This window comes from Siniperca chuatsi, linkage group LG19, assembly GCF_020085105.1.
Source record: "Siniperca chuatsi isolate FFG_IHB_CAS linkage group LG19, ASM2008510v1, whole genome shotgun sequence".
Taxonomy (NCBI): Eukaryota; Metazoa; Chordata; class Actinopteri; order Centrarchiformes; family Sinipercidae; genus Siniperca; species Siniperca chuatsi.
This window is the reverse complement of record NC_058060.1, coordinates 25944129-25958177: the sequence shown is the minus strand read 5'-3', so window position 1 is coordinate 25958177 and position 14049 is coordinate 25944129. Positions and strand designations below refer to the sequence as shown.

Genomic DNA, 14049 nt, shown 5'->3' with positions numbered 1-14049 from the left:
TGTGTGTGTGTGTGTGTGTGTGTGATGACCATATGGATGTAATGATACCCTGCATAACAAGCAGATAGGATTACACACACACACATGCATGCAATCATACTGTTACACTCGTATGCACGCATGCACAAATACAGGCGCACACATCAAACACACTCACACATAAACACACTCGCACATAAACACACTCACACATAAACACACTCGCACATAAACACACTCACACATAAACACACACACACTGTCTATCAGGATGTTAAAGGGAGGAGCCGGCCCGTGTGTCCTGTGTAAACCTTTAACTTCGATTTTGTTTTTGTTTTGTCGTCAGTTGTCAAAACATTTAGCAGAATATTCCACGAAACCGAACATGAGCTTCTAGGCAGATGTTTTAAAAAATACCAATTTGTACGATATCCGCGCACGGCGAAGGTTCGTTTAAGGCGGCGTTTGTTCTGGAGAAGATTCTTAAACGACTTAAACCTCACAGGTTCAAAAACAAAGACAAGAGCACACGTAAAGCCCGACGCAGAGGCTGCTGGGTTAAACATGTCCGACTTTGGCCTGGTGGCGCCGTTTTTCTTCCTGTACGTGACAGTCGGCTTTCACCGACTCGTGAAACCTCCTTCGTGTCTGTTTGGATCCGCAGCTCTCGTGTCACCGACAGCAGAATGCTACGAGGCCTCGTTTCGTTTGGCCGTCTGTCGCGACGAAGCGCGGCGCTGCTGAGCATCTGAGTCTGACGCCGTGACGCTCTCTGCGGAAATACGAAACTGTGATACATCCAAAAGGCTCCCATTGTCAGCTGGTTTCAAATCATCAGCTGATCTTGTGGTTTCCGTAGCAACAACAACACGAGGCGAGGCTGCTCTGTTTTATGAGCTTCGGCTTGAAAACGTTTGTCCCGCCTTCAAAACGACCAGAAAGATTGGTTTTATATTCTAAATGCATGTATGTTATACATACATACTGATACTGTGTACAGGTACATGCAGCCGACACACACACACACACACACACACACACACACACACACACACACACACACACAGTGTAATTCACTTAGCACTGGTTGACTTCCTGCACAGTGTGTCATGTTTGATGTTTAAATTAAAGCCATCGATCAGCGTTTGGCTCTTATTAAAGTTTCCCCCCTGGAGATGAAGGGTGTGTGTGTGTGTGTGTGTGTGTGCTTGTACTTGCTACATACTGAGCCGCGTTTTTTACATACAAAGTGAGGACATTTTGGCCGGTCCTCACAACCTCAAAGGGCAGTTTGAAGGTTCAGACTTGGTTTTACGGGTCAGGTCAGTTAGGTTACGGTCAGGGTTAAGGGCAGGCACTTAGTTAGGGAATGCATTATGTCAATGATGGTCCTCACAAAGATAGAAGTACAAGGGTGTGTGTGTGTGTGTGTGTGTGTGGTAGATACTGTATCACTGTATCAGTTGTTTGTCTTTTCTGTAAGCCGCGGCTCATGGCCACTCGGTTTATCACAAAAGAGTTCCAACAATGCAAATCTATTTATGGAGACTTATGAGCAGTGGAGCTACAAATGTAAAGCGTGTCCTGAGGGGGGCGCTAGAGGAAAGGTCACGGAGCCGTTCAAATCTGAAGGGTTCGTCCTGTGGAGAGCGGGAGGGAGATCAGGACAGGTGTATAACCGAACAACTTACTGAGGTATTTGGCGTCAGAGCGAGGAAGACAAACATGTGTGTGAATCTGAGGCAATATGAAGTAAGTGTGTTTGTGTCCATGTTGCTAGGTGGATGTTTACCCCGCAGCTTCGCCCGCGCCCTCAACCGTTCCCCCAAAACGTTCCTATTCCAGCACGTTTTCAGTACGACGTTTCTGTTCTTCTTCCTGTTTCAAACGCGTCTCCCGACGGGAGTTGGACGGCCAATCGCCCTGCCTGATACTCCGGACCACGTGCTGCGTTGTTAAGATTTGGGAGGTGTGTGTTACGTCCTCTGCAATCAGCGGGACATGAGAATGACGTGTGATCTCAGGCCCGGTATCAGTAAGCGTTCACATCATCTCCGTTCCGCCCACACTGGGATCAGACATCTGATCGCAGGAAGAGGCGGAGTCGTCCTAAGAATGAGTTCCCGCTGCACAGGTGTCATGTCCGCCTGAGTGAGGTCCAGTCACCATGTGAGACAGACCGCCTCCTGATGTGGTCTGGCCGGTTCCAGTCAAGATATCTAGATACAGACGGCATGCAGAGAGAAAAGAGAGGCGATATCATATTACATGTTTTATATATATCATCTGTATTTATATAATAACGGTGTATGAAGCGACACTGTGACGGCGTCTCTGCTGCTGAACCATCAGCTGAGCCTGCAGCTCCGCTCGGCTTCACGGCGCTCGCTGTTCGTCTGCTGGTTCGCTCTCGGCTCTCAGAGAAGAAGAAGCTGTGAGAAGCCTCTGAACGCTTCCTGCTCAGCAGTCCAAATAATATTCAGATTACAGGGATATAAAGCAGCAAATATTCACATTGGAGAAGCTGCAACCAGAAAAAAAAAACATTTTTAATTGAGAATTGACTTGAATGATTAATAGATTTTTGAAATTGTTGTTGAACAAACTAATAAGATTATTCAGCTAATTCAGGACAGGTCGCATCTCCACAGAGTCCCAGAGACTGGATCACCAACACATTATGTTTGACTCTGACTCAGAAATACGTCAAAGAACAGAACTGCGAGAGGCTCCAGCTGCTGCGTCCCTGTCCTCATCTCATCAGAAGTCCTTTCCCGCTGCCCGCGACGCGCTGTGCGTCAGATGTTTTGTTGTGGCCTCAGTGATTCGGGTGTTTCTGTAAAAGCAGCCGGAGCAGGCAGCAGTCCGTCGGCAGCCTCCTGCCTGTGATGTGGCTTTTTTTAGCTCCCCTGAATCTGTCGCTGCTCGAAGAGACTTCCAGGTCACTGAGAGCTGAACACAGGTCGGGACGACCGGGACAAAGACTGCCATGGTTATTTTTGTCTGTCTTTCTCTCTTACTCGACTGTTGAAAATAGCCAGCGGTGATGTCGACTTCAGTCACGCGTCCTGCTGCTGATTCAGACGTGACCTCTGAGGCTCCAACATGACATTTGTGTTCTGGACAGCGATTTGAATATGACCTCTGTGCACCGGACGTGACCTCTGGGTGTTAGAGGTAAAGGTGTGTTAGGACCACATGTGAATCATGTTCCTTCCTTCCGGTTCCTCTCATCCTCCCTCTCGTCTCTTTGACTCGTCGATTCATAAAGCTGTGGGACAAGCGCTCGTTTTTCGCTTGCACGGACACATCTTCACCTCACCTGTTACCTGTCGAATCCTCAAACACCGAGTGAGTCCAAGGTGACGTCCTCAAACGTCTTGTTTTGTCCAAAACCCAAAGAGATTCAGTCACATCCGAGGATTACGTAACAAAAACCCTAAAGGCTCGGAGAGGCTGATCCGTGTCCTCTGTCGTCCCACCGGTACGGACTGAGAGGTGGAGGGGTGAGGAGGGCGAAGAGGAGGCGGTGGCTGCGTCAGTCGTAGTTCTTCCATATTTATAGAGGAAGTCGTGCGCGCGGGACGAGGGCGGGAGGAAACCACTCATCCCATCATCACCCCTGACTGCACGGAGGCAGAGCGTGTGTGCCAAGGGTCTGACGGGCTGCGTGTTTTCTTACATAACTGTGTCGGTCAAACTTTGTTTCCACAACTTTCCCGGACACCGAACGTGTTCAGGCTGATCCTGAATCCACCGTCTGATCTCTGAACTCACCAGAAACGCGTCGACTGCATGAAGTGGCGTCAGAAAGTCTCCGGTTCGGCTCGCGCAGACGCATCCTCGCCGCCGTTTGCTGTTTCTAGAGTGAATTTGCATCCGTTTGCGTCTTCTAAATCCATATAACTTTTATTCACATTGATTGTTGTTTTGTTTTAGTCTTTTGAAAATCGAACTCGGCTTCTGAGGAAGAGGATCTTCTTCTTATCAGTGTCCACGTTTCGTATTATCGTTCCGTTTTTATTCACTCAAAGGTTAGTTTTTATTTAGTTTTCATTTGCGTCATTAAAATCTTCAACTAGTATTTTTTTTAGTACAGTATTTGTTAACAGACACACTCAACCTTTAGTTATTTAAATGTCAGTTTGTCCAAATCACAAAAAACACGAGTTCCCACTGACCCTTTTGTATCTAGAAATGCAGATCTGTGGAGGTTTATTTCGTTTGGAGATGAGATAAAATTAGCTTAACACGTCGGTCCGTCCCTCAGTGCCGTCTGACTTCCTGTCTGCGGCTCTCAGCTGCGAGCCCATTGGTTCCTGCTGAAGATCTTTAAAAACACAGATCTACAGTTTCCTGTTTAAAAAGGCTCAGTAGTTTCCTCAAACAGCTGCTCGCTGGAGTTTCTATCAGACCAACAGGAGGAAACAGAGCGTCTGTTGGGGACTATTTCCAGCGGCGGATGAATCCACATGTGGTGCTGTAGTGAGTGTTTGGGGCAGCAGGACGGTGTGTGTGGGGCGGAGGCAGAATAAACTCCAGTGTGTGTGTTCGTGGTGATGAAGCAACATGTCGCCCAGGGCGACAGAGCGGCGAGCGAGCGAAAACTGTCGACTCACCAGACTTATACTTTGTTTGCTTGTTTGTTTGCAGGTGAAACACAACGGTCTCATACAGGAGATGGACCATCCGACAGCAGGACGCATCGCTGTGCCCGGTCAGCGTGCACCCACACACACACACACACACACACACACACACACACACACTTTTCCTCTCTGACCCTTAACCTTCTGTTTTTGACACCAACTTGTTAAATGACATTTTCCAAGAAGTGGTGTTGTTCTGTGCATTGGGGCACTGTTATTGATGTCCTGCTGACACACACACACACACACACACACACACACACACACACACACACACCGCTGGGACAGTCCCGATATGTATTTCCCTGCAGGTACACAAACAAATATTTCTCATTAAAACTACAGGATCCTGTTCAGCAGCCAAACACACACACACGCACACACACACACACACACACACACACACACACACACACACACACACACACACACACACACACACACACACACACACACACGCACGCGCACACACACACACACGTCCGTTGGGACTCTCCTGCTCGGTCGGTTTGATGGATCTCAGTGTGTTTCCACTAAGAGGAAGCTGTTTGTCCACCACCATGTCTTTACACTGTAATCTGTCTTCTAACCTGTGTGTGTGTGTGTGTGTGTGTGTGTGTGTGTGTGTGTGTTTCTGGCCCAGCAGGGAGACATTCATATTGAGCAGAGGCAGGTAGTGTGTGTTGCGTTCGTGTCAGGTTATTAAGAGAGCGAGACAAACGTCACGTCACTTCCTCTCAGCTCGCTTTCACTCCTCAGAGCTTCATCAGAGTATTTCTCAGCTGTCAGCCTCCAAACTCTGAGACCAGTTCTGCAACTCTGGAGGCTCTGAGACTCTGGTCCTGGTTTCATTCAGAGAGAGAGAGAGAGATGGTGAAAGACACACACACACACACACACACACAGGTAACATACAACAGGACGTCCCATGATGCTCCACTTCTGTAATCTTCTTTTTATTTACACCGAACCAAAATGCGAGAGGAATCTGTCTAATCACCGCCTGAACAATATCCTTTTGTTTGCTCTCCACTTTGTCATTCTCTCCATTTTTGTTTAGTAAACAACACCAGACACAAGTGTGTGTGTGTGTGTGTGTGTGTGTGTGTGTGTGTGTGTGTGTGTGTGTGTGTGTGTGTGTTGTCTGTACCGAGTTTAATTGAGCGTTAAAACGTGCAGCTCAGGACATCCATTGGCTGGCCTCTCCATGGCATTCCTCTGTGTGTGTGTGTGTGTGTGTGTGTGTGTGTGTGTGTGTGTGTGTGTGTGTGTGTGTGTGTGTGTGTGTGTGTGCGTGTGTGTGCGTGTGTGTGTGTGTGTGCGTGTGTGTGTGTGTGTCCATTAAAGGCGTGACAGCTGACGATGTGTAATTGGGGGGAAACAGGAAATGGATGAAATGTGACGGACAGGTGAGCGGCTGCAGGTAGACGAGACGCCTCGCTGAAGTCTGTCCTGTCGGTGGCGCCAGCGGCCCTCGTGGGCTGGAAGACATTCAAAGAAAGGGAATCAATACAATATACCAATAACTTATTATTAATTGCTTTTAGTGGTAAATAATTACAATTTAACAAATACAGAATATGTAATATTATGTCACGGTAATTGTAAAAAAAAGCACTTAATAAATAAAAATGTAAATATATATAATATAATACGAAATATATCTATATATTATATATATAAAATATAAAGTCAATTTAAAAAGCTAAATTAATATAATCTATTTAGCGATTATTAGAAAATATATAACATTTAAATGCAAAGGTTTTCACCAGAGAACAACATCAGGTGTTTTACAGAGATCCCTCCCCCCTCCCTTCCTCCTTCCTCCCTCCCTCCTCCCTCCCTCCCTCCCTCCCTTCCTCCCTCCCCTCCCTCCCTCCTCCCTCCCTCCCCTCCCTCCTCCCTCCTCCCTTCCTTCCTTCCTTCCTCCCTCACTCCTCCCTCCTCCCTCCTCCCTCCTCCTCCTCCCCTCCCTCCTCCCTCCCTCCTCCTCCTCCTCCTCCCTCCCTCCTTCCTCACTTCCTCCTTCCTCCCTCCTCCTTCCTCCTTTCCTTCCTCCCTCCCTTCCTCCTTCCTCCTCCCCTCCTTCCTCCCTCCCCTCCTTTCCTCACTTCCTCCTCCTCCCTCCTTCCTCCCTCCTCCTTCCTCCCTCCTTCCTCCCCTCCCTCCTTTCCTCCCTTCCTCCTCCCTCCTTCCTCCTTTCCTCCTCCTCCCTTCCTCCCTCCCTCCCTTCCTCCCCTCCCCTTCCTCCCTCCTCCCTCCCTCCTCCTCCCTCCCTCCCCCTCCCCCTCCCTCCTCCTCCTTCCTCCCTCCCTCCCTCCTCCCTCCCTTCCTTCCTCCTCCCTCCTCCTCCTTCCTCCTCCTCCCTCCTCCTCCTCCCTTCCTCCCTCCCTCCTCCCTCCCTCCCCCCTCCTCCTCCCTCCTCCCTCCTCCCTCCTCCTCCTCCTCCTCCTCCCTCCCTCCCTCCCTCCTCCCTCCCTTCCCTCCTCCTCCCCCTCCTTCCTTCCTCCTTCCTCCCCTCCCTCCCTCCCCTCTCTCCTTCCTTCCTCCCTCCCTCCTCCTTCCTTCCTCCTCCTCCTTCCTCCTCCTCCCCCTCCTCCTCCTCCTTCTCCCTTCCTCCCTCCTTCCTCCTCCCTCCCTCCTCCCTCCTCCCTCCCTCCCTCCCTCCTTCCTCTCCTCCTCCCCTCCTTCCTCCCTCCTCCTTCCTCCCTTCCTTCCCTTCCTCCTTCCTCCTCCCTCCTTCCTTCCTTCCTTCCTTCCTTCCTCCCCTCCCTCCCTTCCTTCCTTCCTTCCTTCCTCCCTCCTTCTTCCTTCCTTCCTTCCTTCCTTCCTTCCTCCCTTCCTTCCTTCCTTCCTCCTCCTCCCTCCTCCCTCCTTTTCCTCCCTCCTCCCTCCCTTCCTTCCCTTCCTTCCCCTCCTTCCTTCCTTCCTTCCTTCCTTCCTTCCTCCTCCCTTCCTTCCTTCCTCCCTTCCTCCCTCCTTCCTCCTTCCTTCCTCCTTCCTCCCTCCCTTCCTCCTCCTTCCTTCCTTCCTCCTTCCTTCCTCCCTCCCTCCTCCCTCCTTCCTTCCTTCCTCCCTCCTTCCCTTCCTTCCTTCCTTCCTTCCTTCCTCCTTCCTTCCTTCCTTCCTCCTCCCTCCCTCCCTTCCTTCCTTCCTTCCTTCCTTCCTTCCTTCCTTCCTCCCTCCCTTCCTCCCTCCCTCCCTCCTTCTTTCTTTGGCTCCCACACAGAAGGAATAGGGAGCCGAACTCATGACATCACTTCCTGTCTATCTTCTGTAAGTGTCTCACCTCTCGTGCCGAGCCGTGGCGTTCAGCCTGCAAAGGGCTTATGGGAAATGGTGTTCTTTAAAGGCCGCCTGAATAAACAACAATATTCGTATCCAAACAGGAAAGAACAGCTGTTGTTGTTACTGTTGAAATGTCGACGGCTTCTGTGACGGACAGCTGGAGAAACTAAAGAAATGTGATCGATGAATAGAAGCATTACATAATCTTATTCCTTAATTATTTGCCCTGACACCCCTACCAACACACACACACACACACACACACACACGAACAGACACACACACACACACACACACACACACACACGTGTCATTGAAGGGGAAAACAGGTTGCTAATGGGGTGAAAATAGAAGCACTGTTCACACACACACACACACACACACACACACACACACGAACAGACACAGTCATGCATAAAACCATGCAGGCCGACACACACACACACACTTGCTCGTGTGATCATGCACGTGTGGGCTCAGACACACACACACACACACACACACACACACACACACACACACACTGACTGTGAGAGTTCAGCTCATTAGTGCTGTTCTTTAAAAAAACTGACGATTGTTGTGAGTTTCCCGAAATAAACTGTTTTGTTCCCCCGGACTCCTTCTCTCCCTTCCTCCTTCCTCCCTTCTTTCCTTCCTCCCTCCCTTCTTTCCTTCCTCCCTCCTTCCTTCCTCCCTCCCTTCTTTCCTTCCTTCCTCCCTCCCTTCCTCCCTCCCTTCCTCCCTTTCCTTCCTTCCTCCCTTCCTCCCTCTTCCTCCCTCCCTTCCTTCCTTCCTTCCTTCCTCCCTTCCTCCTTCCTCCCTTCCTTCCCTTCCTTCCTCCCTTCCTTCTCCCTCCTTCCTTCCTTCCTTCCTCCCTCCTCCCTTCCTCTTCCTCCTCCCTTCCTTCCTTCCTCCCTTCCTTCCCTCCTTCCTTCCTTCCTTTCCTTCCTTCCTTCCTTCCTTCCTTCCTTCCTCCTTCCTTCCTTCCTTCCTCCTTCCTTCCTTCCTCCTTCCTCCCTTCCTTCCTTTCCTCCTCCTTCCTCCCTCCTCCCTCTCCTCCTCCCTCCTCCCTCCTCCCTTCCTTTCCTCCCTTCCTTCCTCCTTCCTTCCTTCCTTCCTTCCTTCTCCCCTCCTTCCTCCTTCCTCCTTCCCCTTCCTCCCTTCCTTCTTCCTCCTTCCTTCTTTCCTCCTCCCTCCTTCCTCCCTCTCTTCCTCCTCCCTCCTCCTCCTCCCTCCCTCCCTCCTTCCTTCTTTCCTTCCTTCCTTCTTTCCTTCCTCCTCCTCCCTCCTCCCTCCTTCCTCCCTTCCTCCCTCCTTCTTTCCTTCCTTCTTTCCTTCCTTCCTTCCTTCTTTTCCTTCCTCCCTCCCTTCCTCCCTCTCTCTTCCTCCTCCTTCCTCCCTTCCTCCTTCCTTCTTTCTTCCTTCCTTCCTTCCTTCTTTCCTCCTCCTCCTTCCTCCTCCCTTCCTCCTCTCCTCCCTCCTCCTTCCTCCCTTCCTTCCTCCCTTCCTCCCTTCCTTCTTTCCTTCCTTCTTTCCTTCCTTCCTCCCTCCCTCCCTCCCTTCCTCCTCCCTCCCTCCTCCCTCCCTCCTCCTCCCTCCCTCCCTCCCTCTCTCCCTCCCTCCCTCCTCTCCTCTCCCTTCCTCCCTTCCTTCCTTCCTCCCTTCCTTCCTCCCTCCCTTCCTTCCTCCCTCCCTTCCTCCCTTCCTTCCTCCCTTTCCTTTCTCCTTCCTTCCTCTAAACCAGCATCAACACAAAGAAAAGACGAGCGAGCCTTTGTGCATCTGCATGTGAATGTTAATAAAGAAGACTCTGCAGTGGTCTGCTTATTAAAAACACACAGGAAGCTGCTGTAACGAGTGTGTTCGGGTGACACACACACACACACACACACACACACACAGGCAGGTGATATTTAAAACAAAAAAAATAAAAGAGTTGGTAAAGAGTGATGTGACAAGGAGAGAGAGGTCCGAGGCGTCGTCGGTGACGTCTTCGTCGCTGAATCCCGTTATCGTCGTCCTCTCTGTGTGTTTTAGAGTCCCTCTGGCTCCATGTTGCATCCATGTTTTATGGTCGCAGAGTTTCTGAAGCTTCGCTCGCTCATCAGAAGGTAGAAGTAAGTAAATAAGTAAAATTCTATTTATAGAGCAGCTTTTAAAACAAAGTTACAAAGTGCTGCACAGGATATAGATCCGGCAAAATGAATTACAGCCCCGCCGCAGGGACGGCAAGCTGGAAAAAACGGGTTTTGAGAAGTTTTTAAAAGAGCAGCTTAGAGACTCAGCTGATCCAAAAGAGGGGCGCAGAGAGAGATCTGGTGGTTTTATCTTACAGTGACGAGTGTAGTAATCTTCACTGCGTGTCTGTGGAGGAGCTCCGCCCCGACAACGCCGGGGTTTCGCTACCCTCTTCTTCTGCGGTGTGTTTATCGCACATGTACGATCTTTTTAACGGCTTTACTCGGGTACCGAACGGTTTCCTGCTGCTGCGCTGCAGTTCAGAGGGAGCTGTTGAACTTCTCGCAGCTGGAGTTCAACATGATAGTTATTAAAGCACGCATAGAAAGTGTATAACAAAGTTAGTTCTGCCTCGACATCATTACAATGCTGCTTACATGCGAACACATCACTAATAATATATTTCATAAATCACAAAGTGTTCTGCAAGTACATTTAGCTGATAAACACTTTCGACGCAGGACTTTTACTTTGATAAAAGATCTGAGTACAAACTCCGCCGGTGGTTTTCTCTTTGACTCGTTAATGTTTCTGATTATTTATTGATCATCGGGTTCATCGGTGGCGGCTGTTGTTTTATAACTTGTCTCATACAGCTGCTTTTCCAACATGGCTGACATGCAAATAAAGGTAATATGAGGAGAGGACGGTGTCGTCCCTCATTCGTCCAGGAGTGGTCCATCGTAGAAAAGGTTTCAGTCGTAGTCGTCTGGACGCTGTTTTCAGATTCAAGACGTTTCGGCTCCCATCCAGAAGTCATTCTCAATTGTGAAAATGGTCTGAGAACTCAGAAATTTAAGCTACTCTGTGTTGCTTAAGCCCCGCCCTCAGGAAGGAGTCTACCTGAGTCTCTGTTAATAGCTAGTTTCACCTGAAACTGACCTAATAGTTTCCATGATGGCCCAGTAATCAGTAATCAGGCCTATTGTTTTCTGGCTGCACCTCCCTCATCACTGTTAAGTACCTGATTAGCATGTGATTGGCTTGACCACGGTGTTAACACACTGTGGTAAACTTTGGGCAGATTGAATCTCAGACCACCATTTCTGTTCAAACAGAAATGGTGCAGCCAGAAAACAATAGGCCTGATTACTGATTACTGGGCCATCATGGAAACTATTAGGTCAGTTTCAGGTGAAACTAGGCAGGTAAACAGCAGACACTCAGGTAGACTCCTCCCCGAGGGCGGGGCTTAAGCAACACAGAGTAGCTTAAATTTCTGAGTTCTCAGACCATTTTCACAATTGAGAATGACTTCCGGATGGGAGCCGAAACGTCTTGATTCTTAAAACAGCGTCCAGACGACTACGACTGAAACCTTTTCTACGATGAGGAGAGGATACTTACTGCTGGAAACCACACACACACACACACACACACACACACACACAGAGTGGATGAGGGTGGTTTTGATGATGATGAAGAGGAGGATGAAGAAGGAGAAAACATGATTGTTTCGGACGCTTGTGGTTTTCACTGCTGGGAGTGTGTGTGTGTGTGTGTGTGTGTGTGTGTGTGTGTGTTGACAGTCTAAAGCACTGGAAGTATTTAATTTTGTCACTGCTGGTAGTGACGTGGAAATGTACATTATGCTAAATGTATCGCGAGTCACAATATCACATTTTCACTACGCGATTATCGTGGCCACAAGAATTCACGGTAACAATATTATCGCGATATCTACAGAGAATCTGGGGGAAAAAAGCAAAATAATAATCAGTCAAATTCATCTCTAGCTTTGTTTATTGTGTTTTGTCTTTGTCTACTATGACAAAGCGAGAACGGAAAGAAACGGAAATGATTTAAGAGACACTGGATTATTTACACGATATTATCATATGCGTATTATTAACATGATATCAGTATTTCGTTTTTAAATATCACGGTTATCGCGACAGCCCTCTGTGAGACATTATAGTACAGCTTTATCTGAGCGCTGAACACAGACATTCATTTAAAATAAATGCTCGTGGTCTCTGGTTGACTTCCTGTTTGTTTGTCTTCAGGTCCGGCGGTTCGTTTCAGCACCTTCGCCCCCGGTGAGCCGACGCCCCCTCCTCTGATTGGCCAGCACACTGTGCAGGTGCTGCGAGACATCTTGTCCTACGATGATGACGTCATCAAAACGCTGCTGGAGTCGAGGGCGGTGGCTCAGAATGAAGTGTCCTGATTGGCTGAGAGGGAATCCACGAGCCTGTCTAACACACTGATCACAGAATCACTTTGGACAAAAGTTTGAGAAGAAAAATGAGCAAAAGAGTTCATATTATAAATTCTACACAAAATACATTAATATACAAAACATTTCGAATTCTGCTTTCAGGTGCTGCTGATTAACGAGCACCGAACACAGCTCTTTATGTTAAAAACTCGACTGAACGATAATGCTAAACGCCACTGTACACACGGGAATATCATTTCTGAATGTGTTATTATAATTATTATTACTGTAAACTGCAGAATTCAGGCAGAAACGTTAAATCCAGCTGAAGATCAGCTGAAACTGTTCTGCTCCTTGAATCAGTGAACAAACCGGGTGTGTGTTTGAACAAACTGAAGTCACGTTCACATCAGCGTTTCTGAACAACACAGAACGAACCCGTGGTCTTTGGTGTGATTGTCTCGACGGTCGCTGCTTTGTAACGATTGCTTATTGCGCTCTGAAAATAAACTGTTTTATGAGCAGCTGCTTTTACAGGTTTTTACAATCACTATTTTTGACATTTAACAAGTTTCCGAAACTCTTAACGCACCAACACACCTAAAACACACACAACTGGCAAAATGGTTAATTTCATGCTTCAAAATCACACACTGTAAACTAATCCCCCAAAACTAATTTTCAAAATACAATAATAAACTAACACACAATACACTGCGTCTAACAAAACACTGCAAACATGTTTTACAATCAAATAATTATTCAAAACACTAACACATGTTCTCTTCCAACAGGAACATTTAGTCAGTCGTAACACAGTGACAGAGAAACACTATCAGCAGCTGAAACGACAGAAACTGCAGTCTTCTGTGAGTCAGGCCTGCCCTGATACAGCAGACAGCTGTTATTGATCACAGATTGAGTTTTGTAGTTTCTTCTGAAGCCTCTACATCGTTGTTTCGTTGGGTTTAGTAAATGCATGTATATTGTTCCTTGTCCACAGAAGATCAGCCCAAAGAGTTCTTTCAGAACATGTGATCATGTGACTGAAGCACCTGAGTGCGGTTCCTGATGGGAATCAGCTGCGATTTATATATTTGCATAACTGCAATCAGCTGTTTCTCATTAGCAGTGGAATAAAACACAGGGAATATATTTGTGTTTGCAGCTGTTCGCTTTGACTTCAGCCTGTTGAAGTTACGTTCAGAACACGATGTTCTCTGTTCTGACATGCAGCGTGAAAGCGTTTGTAAATCTGACTGTAAAGTGTAAAGTTGTTTTGGTCTTTGAGCTTGTGTGTAAAAGCGTTCAAGCGTTTTAAATCGGTGTTGACTGTGTGCATTTTGTATCAAAGCAACAAGACATGTGTTAAGTGTACAGCCTACAAAGACGGATGTTGTGCTAACCGTGTTACGAGTTTAGGAAACTTGTTAAATGTATTGAAAAAACTGTCATAGCGATTGTAAAAAACTGATAATAAAACAACATCAATGTTTGAATTGTGTGAGTAGTTTTAGCTGAGCTGACATCTTCCAGCCACACTAGCGAATTTCCTAACAAGAGAAGCATTGACGACAATCAGAGTCTCATTTTGTCGATCAGTTATTCCGTCGGTGCGTTCAAGGACAACGCCAACATCTTTCAATATATGTATTATAGTGTTATACCTAATATTATAGTTTCCTTTTCACGGCTTCAGTGTTTGCTTCTGGCTTTGTCTTCTGGGACAGA

At 47.9% G+C, this 14049-nt stretch overlaps 1 protein-coding gene across 4 annotated transcripts in view; it reads left to right on the top strand.

The window, feature by feature from the left end:
* Positions 1-13817, top strand: part of sugct (succinyl-CoA:glutarate-CoA transferase) — a 120700-nt gene extending 106883 nt beyond the window's left edge. For all 4 annotated transcript variants that reach the window (XM_044176215.1, XM_044176214.1, XM_044176217.1 and 1 more), the window contains exons 13-14: positions 4633-4696; positions 12164-13817. In XM_044176215.1, coding sequence (XP_044032150.1) covers positions 4633-4696; positions 12164-12327 — 228 coding nt within the window. In that variant the 3' untranslated portion in view covers positions 12328-13817. The remainder of the gene's footprint in view (positions 1-4632; positions 4697-12163) is intronic.
* Positions 13818-14049: the final 232 nt, after the last annotated feature.